The 16,621-nt window shown below is 47.8% G+C and overlaps 1 protein-coding gene across 1 annotated transcript; it reads right to left on the reverse strand.

Moving 5' to 3' along the window:
• Nucleotides 1-8,659: 8,659 nt before the first annotated feature.
• On the reverse strand, nucleotides 8,660-10,341 carry LOC308165955 (hairy/enhancer-of-split related with YRPW motif protein 1-like; the record flags this gene model as incomplete). The annotated part of the gene is made up of 5 exons (XM_080540164.1): nucleotides 8,660-9,291; nucleotides 9,556-9,637; nucleotides 9,798-9,881; nucleotides 9,967-10,033; nucleotides 10,256-10,341. The coding sequence occupies 5 exons, from the start codon at nucleotides 10,339-10,341 to the stop codon at nucleotides 8,660-8,662; spliced, it is 951 nt and encodes a 316-aa protein (XP_080396290.1).
• Nucleotides 10,342-16,621: the final 6,280 nt, after the last annotated feature.

Consider the following 16,621-nt stretch of genomic DNA (forward strand, 5'->3'; position numbering starts at 1 on the left):
TAATAATAGTACCAATAATAATAATAATAATAGTAATAATATTAATAATGATAATAACAATAATAATAATAATAATAATAATAATAATAATAATAATACATAATGTCCCACAAATCAGGAGCACTCTCCAGGAGGTAGGTGTGAAGGTGTCAGAGACTACCATCCACATAATATGTCACCAACTCATCTACAGAGGCTTTGCAAAGTGCAAACCACTAGTTATCTTCAGAAAGGATGGTCAGGTTACAGTTTTCTAAATGGTGAACCCAATCTGAAAAAAACAACTATTGAATTACATTTTTTTCCGTTTGCTAAGTTGTAGTGTTAAAAACTGAAGTCACATACAGTCACACAAACTCTTCATACAGTCAGCGAAACAGAAGTCCATGTGGACCAGACTGTGACTAATTCTTACATTGCTGCTTTCACACAAAATGCATTCAATAACCATGTTCTCCAAAATCCATGAACTCTTCTCTCATTCAAACACCACCACCTGCAAAACACTATGTATTTGCAACACATTTTCCCAATGTTAACACACTGTGTTCAAAACTGTGAAGAACACATTCAAAACAGAATGATTTGGTGAATGTTTGCAGTAATCATATTGAAATGTCTAGAAAATATTAGCAGAATATATACAATGAAATGAAATAGACTAGATGGCATTGCCAGGGAAGACATTAGATGTGACCAGATGCAGACCAGAGGGTGGACCAAAACCCTCAGGAGTGAGACGTTTGTTTTGTGATTGCTATTGTATTGTAGCCATGGAATTTCTGTTTTTTTTCTCCACTTTATTTATATACTTTTCATTTTCCACAAGTAAATGTAGTGTACTTTGAAGTAAATACCGTAACTTACTTTCTGCAACAACAAAAAAAGAATACACTAAAGGATAGAAGCAAATTGCAGCGTTTCTGATTCATTCTTGTTGCCTAATACTTGTACAGTCAACTATTCTGTCGATGATTACTATAAATCAAACCATTCTTATAATGAAATATTCATTCTTGTGAAAACTATGTAATGCTCCCTGTTGTTAGTGTTTTGTAGGTCATAGTGTTATGAATGACTGTGTATGTTTTCTGAGTGAACATTGTCGCCAGAGTATGGTTGAATGAGCTTCTTTTGAGACATGTATGAAGAGTTTTGAACTTTTGACAATGTGACTTCAGTTTTGAACACTGCGACTTAAGCAATCGGAAGAGAAAAAAAATGTAAAGCTGAGAATCTGTTTTTTGACCCCATAGTAACCCCTGGTGCAGACCATGTTCGATGAATGGTAAACATGCAACTGATTCTGTCCAGCAGGTGGCAGTAGGAGGCCTCTTTGAATACTACTCAACTGCGGGAATGAGCATGACTTCAGAATTAGAGACTTGTTATTGATAGACTTGACTTGATATATACTTGAGACGAGATATATATGTATTTCTGGGCATGAGCTCTCTCCAAATATATATACAGTACCAGTCAAAAGTTTGGACACACCTTCTCATTCAATGGTTTTCTTTATTTGTTTTAAAGAATTTTCTACATTGTAGATTAATACTGAAGACATCAAAACTATGGAAGAACACATATGGAATTATGTAGTCAACAAAAAAAGGTAAACAAAAGGTGGCTACTTTGAAGAATCTAAAATATAAAACATATTCTGGTTTGTTTAACACTTTTTTTGTTTGCTACATAATTCCATATGTCTTCTTTCTTAGTTTTGAAGTCTTCAGTATTAATCTACGATGTAGAAACTAATAAAAAATAAAGAAAACCATTGAATGAGAAAGTGTGTCCAAACTTTTGACTGGTATTATATATATATAATAGTATATACAAATACTGGGTAGGGCCTTCTTTATAAGGAACACTATACTAATACTGGGTAGGGTCTCCCTTTATTAGGAACACTATGCCAATACTGGGTAGGGCATCCCTTTATTAACACTATACTAATACTGGGTAGGGTCTCCCTTTATTAGGAACACTATGCTAATACAGTGGCGGCTGGTGCTAAACATTTTGGGTGGGGCACAGGTTATGGGGGCATGCTCCACGGGGAAGAATATCAACTTTAAAATCTGGATTTACAGTTGATTTTAGCATGAGAATAGCTCTACCCCCCTGTACAGACCTCGCCATCCCCTCTACCCCCCTGTACAGACCTCTTCATCCCCTCTACCCACCTCTACAGACCTCTTCATCCCCTCTACCCCCCTGTACAGACCTCTTCATCCCCTCTACCCACCTCTACAGACCTCTTCATCACCTCTACCCACCTCTACATCCCCTCTACCCACCTCTACAGACCTCTCCATCCCCTCTACCCCCTGTACAGACCTCTCCATCCCCTCTACCCTCCTCTACAGACCTCTTCATCCCCTCTACCCCCCTGTACATACCTCCTCATCCCCCCTACCCCCCTGTACAGACCTCTTCATCCCCTCTACCCCCCTGTACATACATCCTCATCCCCCCTACCCCCCTGTACAGACCTCTCCATCCCCTCTACCCCCTGTACAGACCTCTCCATCCCCTCTACCCCCTTGTACAGACCTCTTCATCCCCTCTACCCCCCTGTACAGACCTCTCCATCCCCTCTACCCCCCTGTACAGACCTCTCCATCCCCTCTACCCCCTTGTACAGACCTCTTCATCCCCTCTACCCCCCTGTACATACCTCCTCATCCCCCCTACCCCCCTGTACAGACCTCTTCATCCCCCCTACCCCCCTGTACAGACCTCTTCATCCCCTCTAGTGAGTGTGTGTGTGTGTGTGTGTGTGTGCGTGTGCTGAATACATAAACAAACAAGCTAAAAGACGACAATAGAAAACGTACCATGCTGACGATATGACTAAATGTTTGAAGTAGCTTTTATCTTAGCTGACTCACTTACCTTCAGGTCGAGTTTGTGTATTCTGGCTTCGCAAAACACCAACAGTAGCAGCCTAACAGCCGCGGAGATTGCGACCACAAACGAAGTTTGACTTCGGTAATAGGTCCAGTTGTAATATCCTCAAGTTGGGAACAAAAGATGCCTCCTTCTAATCCATTTGTTCAATTTGTTTACAGAAAGAAATCCTCCTAAATCCTCGGTTATACGATTTTCCCATTTTCCCTGCCTTTGTATAAACTTGCTTTATAATTAAATTTGGTCTGGGTGGTCCTAATTCCTTTACTGTTAATTTCTCCTGGTTGCTACGACGGCTGAACGGTGTTTCTTTTAAAGATTCAACCGAGTTGTTCAGAACATTACTAGCCGCCATAGCGATGGTGAAGCAGGTCTTAAGCTACGCCGGACATGACGTAAGCACGTACGATTCTTTGTGCATGTCCCAAAACCCCATAGACAAATGACCGAATGGCCTGAAGTAACCAAAATAGATTTTACATGCAAGTCTACGAGAACAGCCTAGTGCAATTTCGCGTAGAGTGAAAGTTGCCCCGAAAGGGGCGGGACTTGAAGCTGATTGGAACATACTCCACAGAACACTAGCTGATTGGACTATGATATACTCCACAGAACACTAGCTGATTGGACTATGATATTCAGAAGCAACACTGTCTAGAAGTCATAGAAAAAAAATCTCTCTCTTCTCCCTTTGGTGGGGCATTGTCCAATTGCCCCTAATGAACCAGCCTCCCCTGTGCTAATACTGGGTAGGGCATCCCTTTATTAGGAACACTATGCTAATACTGGGTAGGGCTTCCCTTTATTAGGAACACTATGCTAATACTGGGTAGGGCCTCCCTTTATTAGGAACACTATACTAATACTGGGTAGGGCATCCCTTTATTAGGAACACTATGCTAATACTGGGTAGGGCATCCCTTTATTAGGAACACTATGCTAATACTGGGTAGGGCCTCCCTTTATTAGGAACACTATGCTAATACTGGGTAGGGCCTCCCTTTATTAGGAACACTATGCTAATACTGGGTAGGGCATCCCTTTATTAGGAACACTATACTAATACTGGGTAGGACCTCCCTTTATTAGGAACACTATACTAATACTGGGTAGGACTTCCCTTTATTAGGAACACTATACTAATACTGGGTAGGGTCTCCCTTTATTAGGAACACTATACTAATACTGGGTAGGGTATCCCTTTATTAGGAACACTATACTAATACTGGGTAGGACTTCCCTTTATTAGGAACACTATACTAATACTGGGTAGGGTCTCCCTTTATTAGGAACACTATGCTAATACTGGGTAGGACTTCCCTTTATTAGGAACACTATACTAATACTGGGTAGGGCCTCCCTTTATTAACACTATACTAATACTGGGTAGGACCTTCTTTATTAGGAACACTATGCTAATACTGGGTAGGGCCTCACTTTTACGTGGCATTGATTCAAGATGTTGGAAACATTCCTTTGAGTTTCTGGTCCGTGTTCCCATGATTGCATTAGGTAATTCCTGCAGATTTTCCAGGTGCACTTTCAAGATGTGAATCTTCCTATTCTACCACATCCCAAAGGTGTTCTATTGGATTCAGATCCGGTGTCAGGGAAGGCCACTGAAGAACACTGAACTCATCCTCATGTTCATGAAACCATACTCAAATATAGGCTGTTGCGTTCAAGCGGTGATTAATTGGTATTAACGGACCCAAATTGTGCAAAGAAAACATTCCCCACACCATTACACCACCTGAATGAATGAGAAGGTGTACAGGTGTTCCTAATGAAGTGTTAGATCAGAGCAAGTATCAAAGTCTCTAGATCATTAGACAATTGGGGCTGTTACCATGAACAACACCTTGGAAGTTGTACAGTGATTTATTGGTAAAGCTTCTGGACTGTGTAGCCCAGTTCTGATTCCATTTCCCTCCATGTCCCATTCTCCTTCACACTAGTGTCTCCTTCTCAGAGCAGTGGGGTCAGGGAGCTTTGTATTTGGGATGGCTGTGGCGCAGGAGGTAGAGTCGCCGTCTAATGATCGCCAGGTTGGCAGGATCGATGTTTTGAGCCCCGGCTGGCCACATGTCGAAGTGTCATTCCTTGGGCAAGACACTGAACCCCAAATTGCTCCCAGTGAGCGGGCCGGCGCCTTGCATGGTAGCTTGCCGCCATTGGTGTGTGAATATGTGTGTGAATGGGTGAATGAGAGGCCGTTGTAAAGCGCTTTGGTTAAAGGTGCTATTCATAGCTTTCAGTCACGTGGTTTCTTCCCTAGCAACCACCAACCTGACGGGCAAAAAGTATCATAGCAACATCGCTCAACATGGCTGCCTACTATTTAGACCACCTCACTCATGAAGAACTATCAAGATACACGACGGTGATAGGAGTGGAGGATTGACACCATTCAAATAGTGTTGGATTCCCTGTCTTCTACTCTATCCGGACACGTTGGAATTATTTTCCTAACCCCCGGAGAATCAAAGTTATTGACCTGCAAAGGGTGCCTCCTTGACCGGCTTTCCCCGTGAATAACACCGGTTATGGAGGTGGTACAAACATAAGACTATTATTGCTAAATTCACCATCAGTATACGGTCATTTTGAGCCCTTAACCACCGCGCTGACACCCCGAGAAGATATACTTTTAATATGAAACTCGATCAACCGGGCGTTCACCGGCTGCTGGACGAAACTCCCAACTCCCGCTGTCGGCGAGGGAATATTTATATCCGGGAATTCGCTCCTTGCTGTGTCCACGGTGATAGGAGTGGAGGATCGACTCCATTCAAATAGTGTTGGGTTCCCTGTCTTCTACTCTATCCGGACACGTTGGAATTATTTTCCTAACCCCCGGAGAATCAAAGTTATTGACCTGCAAAGGGTGCCTCCTTGACCGGCTTTCCCCGTGAATAACACCGGTTATGGAGGTGGTACAAACATAAGACTATTATTGCTAAATTCACCATCAGTATACGGTCATTTTGAGCCCTTAACCACCGCGCTGACACCCCGAGAAGATATACTTTTAATATGAAACTCGATCAACCGGGCGTTCACCGGCTGCTGGACGAAACTCCCAACTCCCGCTGTCAGCGAGGTGAGGGAATATTTATATCCGTGAATTCGCTCCTTGCTGTGTCCACGGTGATAGGAGTTGAGGATCGACTCCATTCAAATAGTGTTGGATTCCCTGTCTTCTACTCTATCCGGACAAGTTGGAATTATTTTCCTAACCCACGGGAAATCAAAGTTATTAACCCGCAAAAAGTGGGTTTTGCCCGTGGGTTTTGCCCGCAAAAAGTGCCTTTTGCCCGTCAGGTGGGCGTTTCCACTATGCTGTGACGTCACATGAAAGCTATGAATATTCATAGCTTTCATGTGACGTCACAGCATAGTGGAAACGCCCACATGACGGGCAAAAGGCACTTTTTGCGGGCAAAACCCACGGGCAAAACCCACTTTTTGCGGGTTAATAACTTTGATTTCCCGTGGGTTAGGAAAATAATTCCAACGTGTCCGGAAAGAGGAGAAGCCAGGGAAGATCCTCCACTCCTATCACCGTGGACACAGCAAGGAGCGAATTCCCGGGTATAAATATCCCCTCGACCCGCTGTCAGCGGGAGTTCCGTCCAGCAGCGGTAGAACTCCCGAACGCCCGATGATCGACTTTCGTATTTAAAGTATATGTTCTCGGGGTGTCAGCGCGGTGTGTAAGGGCTCAAAATGACCGTATACTGATGGTGAATTTAGAGAAATTAAAACTGTGTTTGTAGCACCTCCATAGCCGGTGTTATTCACGGTCAAAGCCGGTCAAGGAGGCACCCTTTGCGGCTTAATAACTTTGATTCTCCGGGGGTTACGGTAAAAATTCCAACGTGTTCGGAAACAGGAGAAACCAGGGAATCGAAAAGTTTTTGAATGGAGTCGATCCTCCACTCCTATCACCGTGGACACAGCAATGAGCGAATTCCCGGGTAGAAATATCCCCTCGACCCGCTGTCAGCGGGAGTTCCGTCCAGCAGCGGTAGAACTCCCGAACGCCCGGTTGATCGAGTTTCGTATTAAACGTATACTGCTCCTGGTGTTTCTGGACACCTCTCGGAAATGAGAAAGACGTCAAATTCGTCTTTAAAGTTTTTTTTTTTTTTTTTCACATTTTCGTTTTTTTAGCTAACATTCAACTCGAAGATGTGAAGTACCCACTCGTTATTTTTCCGAACAGTTTTACGTTAATTAAATAAGTGTAATCTATAACACAATGACTTCGTTTCTTGTTGTTTGATGGGGATTCATTATCTTTGATGGGGATTTTCTGTGCTTAGTGATTTCCGGTGTAGCAACTTTCAAATACTCATGTCGTCTTTAATTTGTTTCCGATTTCAATGTATGATGCATCATTTGAAAGCTTACAATCTGTAGTTTAAGCACATGTAAAAAACTGAAAAATGATTTCGCCTACAGGTAGCCCTTTTCATTGGGCTGTGTCACGAATACCCTGGCAATCTAACAATTATATTAGAGTGTATAATGCATAAACTGGGCATAGTCATGGTCTTTGCTTGGCTGGCTGGCTGCATTAACCTGTTGTTGTTACTTGTATGTTCATTACGTTACTTCAAATGAATGCCCCCTAAGTCAAATCCATCAACTGAAGATAACTCGTGAGTTTAGAATGAGAAGGTTCTATCTCCGTTTAGAATTATAAGGTTCTATCTCCGTTTAGAATGATAAGGTTCTATCTCCTTTTAGAATGATAAGGTTCTATCTCCGTTTAGAATGATAAGGTTCTATCTCCGTTTAGGGTAGTTCAGAGATATTGAGCGTCAAAGTTTTGACATTCCATTATGTTTTGTGAGATGGAACCTTTGTATTTTATTAACCGTTTGCGTCCACTCGCCATGTTGCTATGATACTTTTTGCCCGTCAGGTTGGTGGTTGCTAGGGAAGAAACCACGTGACTGAAAGCTATGAATAAGTCAGTCCATTTAGCTTTCTTTTGGTAGAGTGAATAGGACCTCTCCCATTATTTTCATTTTACACATTTTCCTGTAACAAGGAATCATGTCATTACAATGAATACATTACATTTATTTAAGAACTGAGTAGAGTGGGAACCATACGTAACCTCAAACTCAACAATAGTGTATAGTTTGGTAGAAATGCATACAGAAACATAATGATATATAAATTATATTTCCCTTCTTCCAAACTCAGTTTATTGGTACAAAAACATTACAAAAGTGTCCAACTGGCAACTATAGTTTTTCTTCTTTTTTTGTACAGTATATGTTGCATGTCCACTTTTACCACTAAAGGTAGCAGATCCAGTTAATGAGGAACTCTAAATTATGTTAAACTCCACATATAAAATAGTCAAAATATCATATCTGACCTAAAAAATACCCATTAACTGTCACTTAATGCACTCTGATAGTTAACAAATCCGTTAGTGGTCATGCAAAATATTCACCCCTTGGATTTACCTTGGAGGCGGTAGCTGGACACAACAACAGCATTGAACAATATAGGATCATAGAAACAAAAAGGAAAAACATTGAGTTACCCTGACTTTATACAGGAGTGCTGACAAAGGATGAAGCGTACACCTCCTCATCCCCCTTCTTCAGTCTGTTTTCCCCCCAAAACCGATGAGGCAAGTCCCCCGGCCGTGTTTGCAGCAGGCGGGCGGGCGGCAGCACCGCTCAGGTGTTGCCTTCAGTCTTGGTGAGGGGGGGGTTCAGAATGCCCCTATCTCAGCAGGCCCCCCCCAGGGCCTGTAGGGCTTACCCAGGGTCAGGGAGGGGCCTGCTGGGCTGAGGCCTGGGGTGGAGGCCAGAGGGAAAGCACTGAAGGAGAGGGGGAAGCCAGACAGGGAGGAGAGGGACGAGAGAAGGGGTGGCGAGAGCTTGGAGGCTGACATGGGCAGCCAGAGGGGCAGACTACCGTTGGGGGGCACCCTGAGGAGCTCTGTGGGGGACGTGACGCTCAGTCTGGGGGTCGCAGATGCGTCTGTAGAAGAGGGGGAGGACGAGGATGATGATGATGAGGAGGAGGAGGAGGAGGAGGGCGGGCTATTGGTGCTTCGGTGGGCTGCTGTCCGGCCGTGTGGGTGGTGTTGTAAGAGGAGGGGGCGGGCCAGGTGGGCGTGAGGGCTCCCGAAAGCAGAGCCCCAGGCTAAGTGTCCGAGGCCCGTGGTGTGCACCTCTCTGTGAGAGCCGTAGCCGTTGAGGTGGGAGACCAGGCGCACACTCAGCGGGTCAGCGCCCTCCCGCCCCTCCACGAGGCTGAGGTAGCGGGCTGTCTCCGCCAGGCACTCCCTGAAGCCCAGGCTGCGGTAGTCCTTGGCCAGCGCATGGGCCTCGAGGTAGCCTGTCAGAGAGGCAGAGAGAAGCCAGGCTCAGAACACAGAGCACCACTTCATAGGATCTAACACCACAGCGGAAGGGAAACATTCAGTTACTTCCCATTACAATATTATTATTACATGTACATCTATATTCTGACCATGAATCATTTTTTATTTTATTCTATTTTCATACTATTTTGAATATGTATAGCGCCTTGCACAACCACAAAAACAGGTCATTGCACAGCCAACACCATTTCCACAGACAGACCGACAGACAGACTCACCTTTTCCACCAGCAACATGGAGCATCTTCAAATGATCCACAGTCATTTGCAAAATGTCTGCCTTTTCCAATTTTGCTGAACCCTGTGATCAGGCGGTGAATATTTTGAATTAAATGATTTTCACGTTGATTGCACTGAGACTGTCCACAACAAATAGTTTATAACAAGGTAGCCTGTGCGGAATGAGATAGTTCATATTACTTCAACGGGCCAATTATGGCTAGGTCATTATTCTACCGTACCTGCTTCTCAAACGCGCTGGGCACCAGTCTCCTGAGCTCAGACAGACTGTTGTTGATTCGGTCACGTCGCCGTTTCTCTATAATCTGCCAATGAGAGAAGTATGGGCTTAGAACATAGCGCTACAACAACTAACTATTATACTACATGCATGGGAAACTGATCATTTACCCCTCTGCGTCTTTTTCTGGCTTGAAGTTGAGTGGTTGTCGGGGGTGACATGGAGTCTCCCAAATGTCTGAAATAATAATAATAATAATAATAATAATAATAATAAGAAATAATAATAATAAATAGCCTAATTAATAACATTCACTTCTCAGCAACATGCATAGCTTATAAGTATACTCAATAGCTGTGAGGTATTGTGGTACAAATGATGAACACAGATTGATAACAGAGACGACTTCAATAAATATTTCCATATAACAATTACAAGTGATAGGTGATTTTAACATACCCATTTTCGTCACCGCTATCTTTCTCCACTTCAATATTGTCATCCAGTTCGCTATCATATGAACTGTCATTGTAATTTCGCTTCATTTCGCTCCAAGACAATGTTCTGAACGAGTAGTCCTTTAATGGGAGCTCCTCCAGCGCTCTGACAGCGGCAGGTCTGGGACGGGGGGAACCTCCAGCCTGAAGGAGAGGGGGCGGGGGGGAGACCTCCAGCCTGAAGGAGAGGGGGCGGGGGGGAGACCTCCAGCCTGAAGGAGAGGGGGCGGGGGGGAGACCTCCAGCCTGAAGGAGAGGGGGCGGGGGGAACCTCCAGCCTGGGTCTCATGTCACACCGTGTAGAAGGAGAGGGGGCGGGGGGGAAAGCGGGCTTTGAAAGTACTAAGCCTATTAAAACCAAACTGACAGTTGAGTGACACATTTTGTTATCTTTCTTCACTGATTATTCCAAAGAGGTCCTTCACATGTGGTGGATCTAAATAGAATTGCTCAATTTCAAATCTCTGGGAAGCCTATTTCCTCTTGATGACACAAATAAAATTGGCTATAAGATAAAACATCAAGCTAACCGGTAGAGTGTCGTCTTCCATACGATGCGTGTGTGTGTCCCCTGCAGAGGTGTCAAAAGTATTCACATTCATTACTCAAGTAGAAGTATAGATACTATGGTTTAAAAAGACTTCTGTAGAAGTTGAAGTATCAACTCAAGCGTTTTACTCAAGTAAAAGTATAAAAGTACTGGTTTCAAAACTACTTAAAGTACAAAAGTAAAAGTAATGTAAGGGGGAAAAAATGCCATTAAGGACAAAAGCTTAGGCCACGCCACAGGGGCCTATAGTGCACTACCCCACTTCCCCCCCAAAAAACATTTTTCTAAAGGCCATAATTGTCAGGTTGGGGATCGCTCTACCTTGGAGCGACCCGTTGGCGCCCCCTATGTTGTGTAGTGTTTCTCTGTCTGTCCTAATTGTCTGTGATTGTGAACAGCTGTGAGTAATTGTCTAGGTCTATTTAGTTCCCCCTGTGTTTTCCCTCTGTGTCGATTGTTCACTTTATGTTGCGTCGTGTGTGTGCGTGTTGTCCTAGTCTTGTCGTAGCCTTATTGCTCCTCGTATGCCCAGGAGATAAGTATCGTATGACTATTGCTAATCCTTTTGCCTTGTTAGGAGACTTGCTTTCTCCCCGTTTATTTGATCGCTTACTGTGCGGTTTATTATTTACTGTTTACTCAAATAAAGAGTACCTTTATTTTGGAATCATATCCTGCATCGTTTCCATTCTGTTCTGCTCTGCATCTGGGTCCAAACACATTGACTAACCGTAACAGAACAATCGACCATTATGGACCCAGCAGAGACAGAACACCTTCGCGCTGTGCTAGCTAACCAGGGGGCTTTGGTAGCCCAGCAGGAGTGGAATCAGCAGACAATGATGGCCCAGCTACAGCACCTGACCCTCTCTATTAACAACTTAATGGCCGCCCAGGACAACCCTACTCCACCAGCGGCAGCTGCGGCACCTCCTCCTCTTCCAGTGAGCACTCGGGAACCCCGGCTGCCTCCTCCCGAGCGATACGACGGACGACCAGAGGCTTGCAGAGAGTTCCTGACCCAATGCTCACTAATCTTCAGTCTGCAGCCCCTGACCTTCCCCACCGAGCAGTCCCGGGTGGCGTACATCATTACTGTTGACGGGCCGAGCCCTCTCCTGGGCCACGGCCGAGTGGGAGAGCCAGTCACCGGCGTGTTTCGATGCTACTGCCTTCACCCGGGAGTTACGCAAGATATTCGACACCTCCCGGGTGATATCGGGGCACGAAGCCGGCCGGCGGCTCACGGCTTGTCGACAGAGGGATCGCTCGGTGGCGGACTACTCCATAGAGTTCCGCACCCTGGCTAAGGAGGCGGGTTGGGAGGAGAGAGCTCTGGTAGTACTCTATGCCCAGGGGCTCTCGGAGGCGATGAAGGACGAACTCGCTCTCCGGGAGCTCCCGGAGCAGTTGGACGGTATAGTGGCGCTCTCGGTGCAGGTGGACAATCGGCGCCGAGAGCGAGCTCATGAGAAGGGCTCGTCACGGAGTGCTCCGTCCCAACCCCCTCCGGCTAGAGAGGCCGCCCGATGGTTTCCGGAGGAGACCACGGAGGGAGAGGAGGCCATGCAACTGGGCGCGGCACATCTCTCTAGCACAGAGAAACGGCGTCGGCTGGACGAGCGGCGCTGTTTTAGGTGCGGGCGCAAGGGTCACCGCTATGCCACCTGCCCAGGGACCTCGGGAAACGGGGCAGCCCGCTAGTATCGGGAGGGGTACTGGCGGGTGGGGACCTACCCTCTGGGTTTAACGACCCACGAACTTTTTTTTTATGTAAGGTGCGCTGGGGGGGACAGTATTCGTCAGGTTCGGGCACTCGTGGACTCGGGGGCAGCGGGGAATTTGATGGACGAAGGTCTGGCCGGGGGGTGGGGGGTTCCTTTAGAAAGGTTGGAGGAACCGGTCCCAGTTCGGGCCCTGGACGGTCGGCCTTTGGGGTCAGGTACCATCACTCAACGCACGGTGCCGGTGCGCCTCCAGGTAGGGGGGGGTAGTTGGGAAACCATACAGTTTTTTTATTGTAACCTCGCCCGATTGCCCTATCGTACTAGGCCACCCCTGGCTAGCGGCCCTCAACCCCCATATTGACTGGTCTACAGGACGGCTCGCCGTGGAAGCAGCCGCTGTCACTGTGCACGATGACACCCCCCTCACTACCCCACCCACTACTCTCCCATCCCCGTTGCTATCCCTATCCCAACCTAAGTCACACACCACTCCCTCTAGTCTCGCTGTTCCCGCTCCCCTCCCCAGTTCTGACCTGACAGGCGTGCCCCGGATATATTGGGACCTGGGGGAGGTATTTAGCAAATCTAGGGCCCAGGAGCTACCCCCTCATAGACCCTATGACTGCACTATCGACCTTCTACCGGGTACGTTGCCGCCACGGGGACGCTTGTTTTCTCTTTCTCGCCCGGAGACTCTCGCCATGAATGACCATCACGGAGGCACTGGCCGCGGGTCAGATCCGTCCCTCCACCTCGCCGGCTGGCGCAGGCTTCTTCTTCGTGGCGAAGAAGGACGGAGGACAGCGTCCCTGCATTGATTACCGGGGGCTGAATGACATTACAATTAAGAATCGGTACCCCCTTCCTCTGATGGATACCGCCTTCGAATCGCTGCAGGGGGCGCGACTGTTCACGAAATTGGACCTTCGCAACGCTTACAATCTGGTGAGGATGAGGGAGGGGGATGAATGGAAAACCGCCTTTAACACACCCAATGGACATTACGAATATCTGGTTATGCCGTTTGGCCTCGCCAACGCTCCCGCAGTGTTTCAAGCGCTGGTAAACGATGTACTGCGGGATTTAATCGGTCACTCAGTTTTTGTCTATCTGGACGATATTCTTATTTTTTCTAAGGACATTGCTCAACACCAACAACATGTCAGACAAGTCCTCCAGCGTCTCCTCCACCACCAATTGTTTGTGAAAGCGGAAAAATGTGTCTTTCATGCCGACACAGTTTCGTTTTTAGACTTCATTGTGACAAGGGGGGATTTACGGATGGATCCGGCTAAAGTTAGCGCCGTATTAGACTGGCCCCGTCCCTCCTCACTCAAACAGCTACAGCGTTTTTTAGGATTTGCGAACTTTTATAGACGGTTTATCCGTAACTTTAGCGCCCTAGCTGCCCCTCTTACGGCTCTCACCAGGACCACCCTGCAGACCTTCGTCTGGTCCACGGAGGCGGAGAGCGCCTTCGTGGACCTCAAACAGCGGTTCACCTCTGCCCCTGTCCTAGTCCACCCAGACTCGGACATACCATTTCTGGTGGAGGTGGACGCCTCGGACATAGCGGTGGGAGGAGTGCTCTCCCAGAGGTGTGTGAAGGACGGGAAGGTGCACCCATGCGCCTTTTTTTCACGTCGGCTGTCATCGGCGGAACGGAACTACGATGTAGGGAATCGGGAGCTTTTGGCTATTAAATTAGCCTTGGAGGAGTGGAGACAGTGGCTGGAGGGGGCCGTGCAGCCCTTTGTAGTATGGACCGACCACAAAAACCTGGCCTACATTCAGGGGGCGAAGCGGCTCAATTCACGCCAAGCCAGGTGGGCGCTGTTTTTCACTCGCTTCCGCTTCTCCATCTCCTTTAGGCCAGGGTCAAAGAACACTAAGCCAGACGCCCTTTCCCGACAGTTTGACCCGGTGGACCTAGTGGAGAGAAGCCACCCCATTGTCCCAGAGACCCTCATTGTTGCCCCCGTGTCATGGGGGATTGATAGTGTGGTAAGGACGGCACTCAGACGGGAGCCTGATCCTGGGGGGGGACCTCCGGGGAGGCTTTATGTCCCCAAGGCCGCGCGCTCACGGCTGCTTCAATGGGCGCATGCGTCGTCTCTCACCGGTCACCCCGGGGCTGCCAGGACCCTGGACTTTATTCGTAGGAGGTTCTGGTGGCCCACAGCGGAGAGGGATACGCGCGCCTTTGTGGCAGCCTGTCCGGTGTGCGCGCGCAGCAAAACCTCCCGTCAGCCCTCAGCAGGGCTCCTCCGACCTCTCCCCATCCCCAAACGTCCTTGGTCCCACATCTCATTAGACTTCATCTCGGGTCTCCCTCCCTCCGACGGGTTCACTACCATCCTGGTGGTGGTGGACCGATTCTCCAAGGCAGCCCATTTCATACCTCTCCCCAAACTCCCCTCAGCCCGAGAGACGGCCGACCTGGTGGTGCAGCACGTCTTTCGGGTGCACGGTCTCCCGCAGGACGTGGTGTCTGATCGGGGGCCCCAGTTCGCTTCCAGGTTCTGGAAGGCGTTCGCTACCAGCCTCGGCGCCTCCGTCAGCCTGTCCTCCGGCTTCCATCCTCAATCCAATGGGCAGACGGAGCGCGTCAACCAGGACCTGGAGGGCATGCTGAGGTGCTACGTCTCCGGCAATCCGGCGACATGGAGCCGACGGCTGGCGTGGGCGGAGTACGCCCACAACACCCTCCTCTGCTCTTCCACTGGACTGTCCCCCTTCCAATGTCAGTATGGCTACCAACCCCCCCTATTCCCTGAGCAGGAGGAGGAGGCGGAAGTGCCCTCCGTGCAGGCCCACGTCGGTCGCTGTCGTCGGACCTGGAGGCGGGTGAGGGCGGCGCTTCAGCGGGCTTCGGTCCGGTCCCAGCTTCAGGCCAACCGCAGGCGTCGCCCAGCCCCGATCTTTCACCCGGGGCAGAAGGTCTGTTTCTCGACCCGGGACCTTCCTCTCCGGGTTGAGTCGAGGAAACTGGCGCCTCGGTTCGTGGGACCCTTCAAGGTGGTGCGACGGGTGAACCCGGTGGCATATAAACTGCTACTTCCACCATCCATGCGGGTTCATCCCACCTTTCATGTGTCCCTCCTGAAACCGTTCCTTACATGCCCCCTGGCCCCACCACCCCCCCCTGTCCCCCCGCCGCGCATCGTTGATGGACAAACGGTGTACACGGTGAGGAGGGTCATGAATTGCCGGCGGAGGGTAGGGGGTTTCAGTTTTTGGTGGACTGGGAGGGGTATGGGCCGGAGGAACGGTCCTGGGTGCCTCAGAGGGATATACTGGACCCTTCCCTGATCGAGGACTATCGACGTTTACATCCTGAGGCACCCAGGTGAACGGCAGGTGCCGTTCGTCGGGGGGGGATACTGTCAGGTTGGGGATCGCTCTACCTTGGAGCGACCCGTTGGCGCCCCCTATGTTGTGTAGTGTTTCTCTGTCTGTCCTAATTGTCTGTGATTGTGAACAGCTGTGAGTGATTGTCTAGGTCTATTTAGTTCCCCCTGTGTTTTCCCTCTGTGTCGATTGTTCACTTTATGTTGCGTCGTGTGTGTGCGTGTTGTCCTAGTCTTGTCGTAGCCTTATTGCTCCTCGTATGCCCAGGAGATAAGTATCGTATGACTATTGCTAATCCTTTTGCCTTGTTAGGAGACTTGCTTTCTCCCCGTTTATTTGATCGCTTACTGTGCGGTTTATTATTTACTGTTTACTCAAATAAAGAGTACCTTTATTTTGGAATCATATCCCTGCATCGTTTCCATTCTGTTCTGCTCTGCATCTGGGTCCAAACACATTGACTAACCGTAACAATAATGACTTATGTTATTATTAAAATGTTAATGTTGAAAAATTTGGGATGCACTTGTTTCAGACGCATTTATGCCCATTGAAAATGAACACATTTTAGTACAATGCAAATACATTAAAGAACCATATGTGTACTACTGAGCATTAACATGTGAACACGGAAGATATGATGACTAGTTGCCTAAGTATTGTAATGGTGCAAAAAGTCAAACGTCAAGTCAAAAGTCAA

Source organism: Nansenia antarctica (genome assembly GCF_963989245.1).
Source record: "Nansenia antarctica genome assembly, chromosome: 10".
Classification (NCBI taxonomy): Eukaryota; Metazoa; Chordata; class Actinopteri; order Argentiniformes; family Microstomatidae; genus Nansenia; species Nansenia antarctica.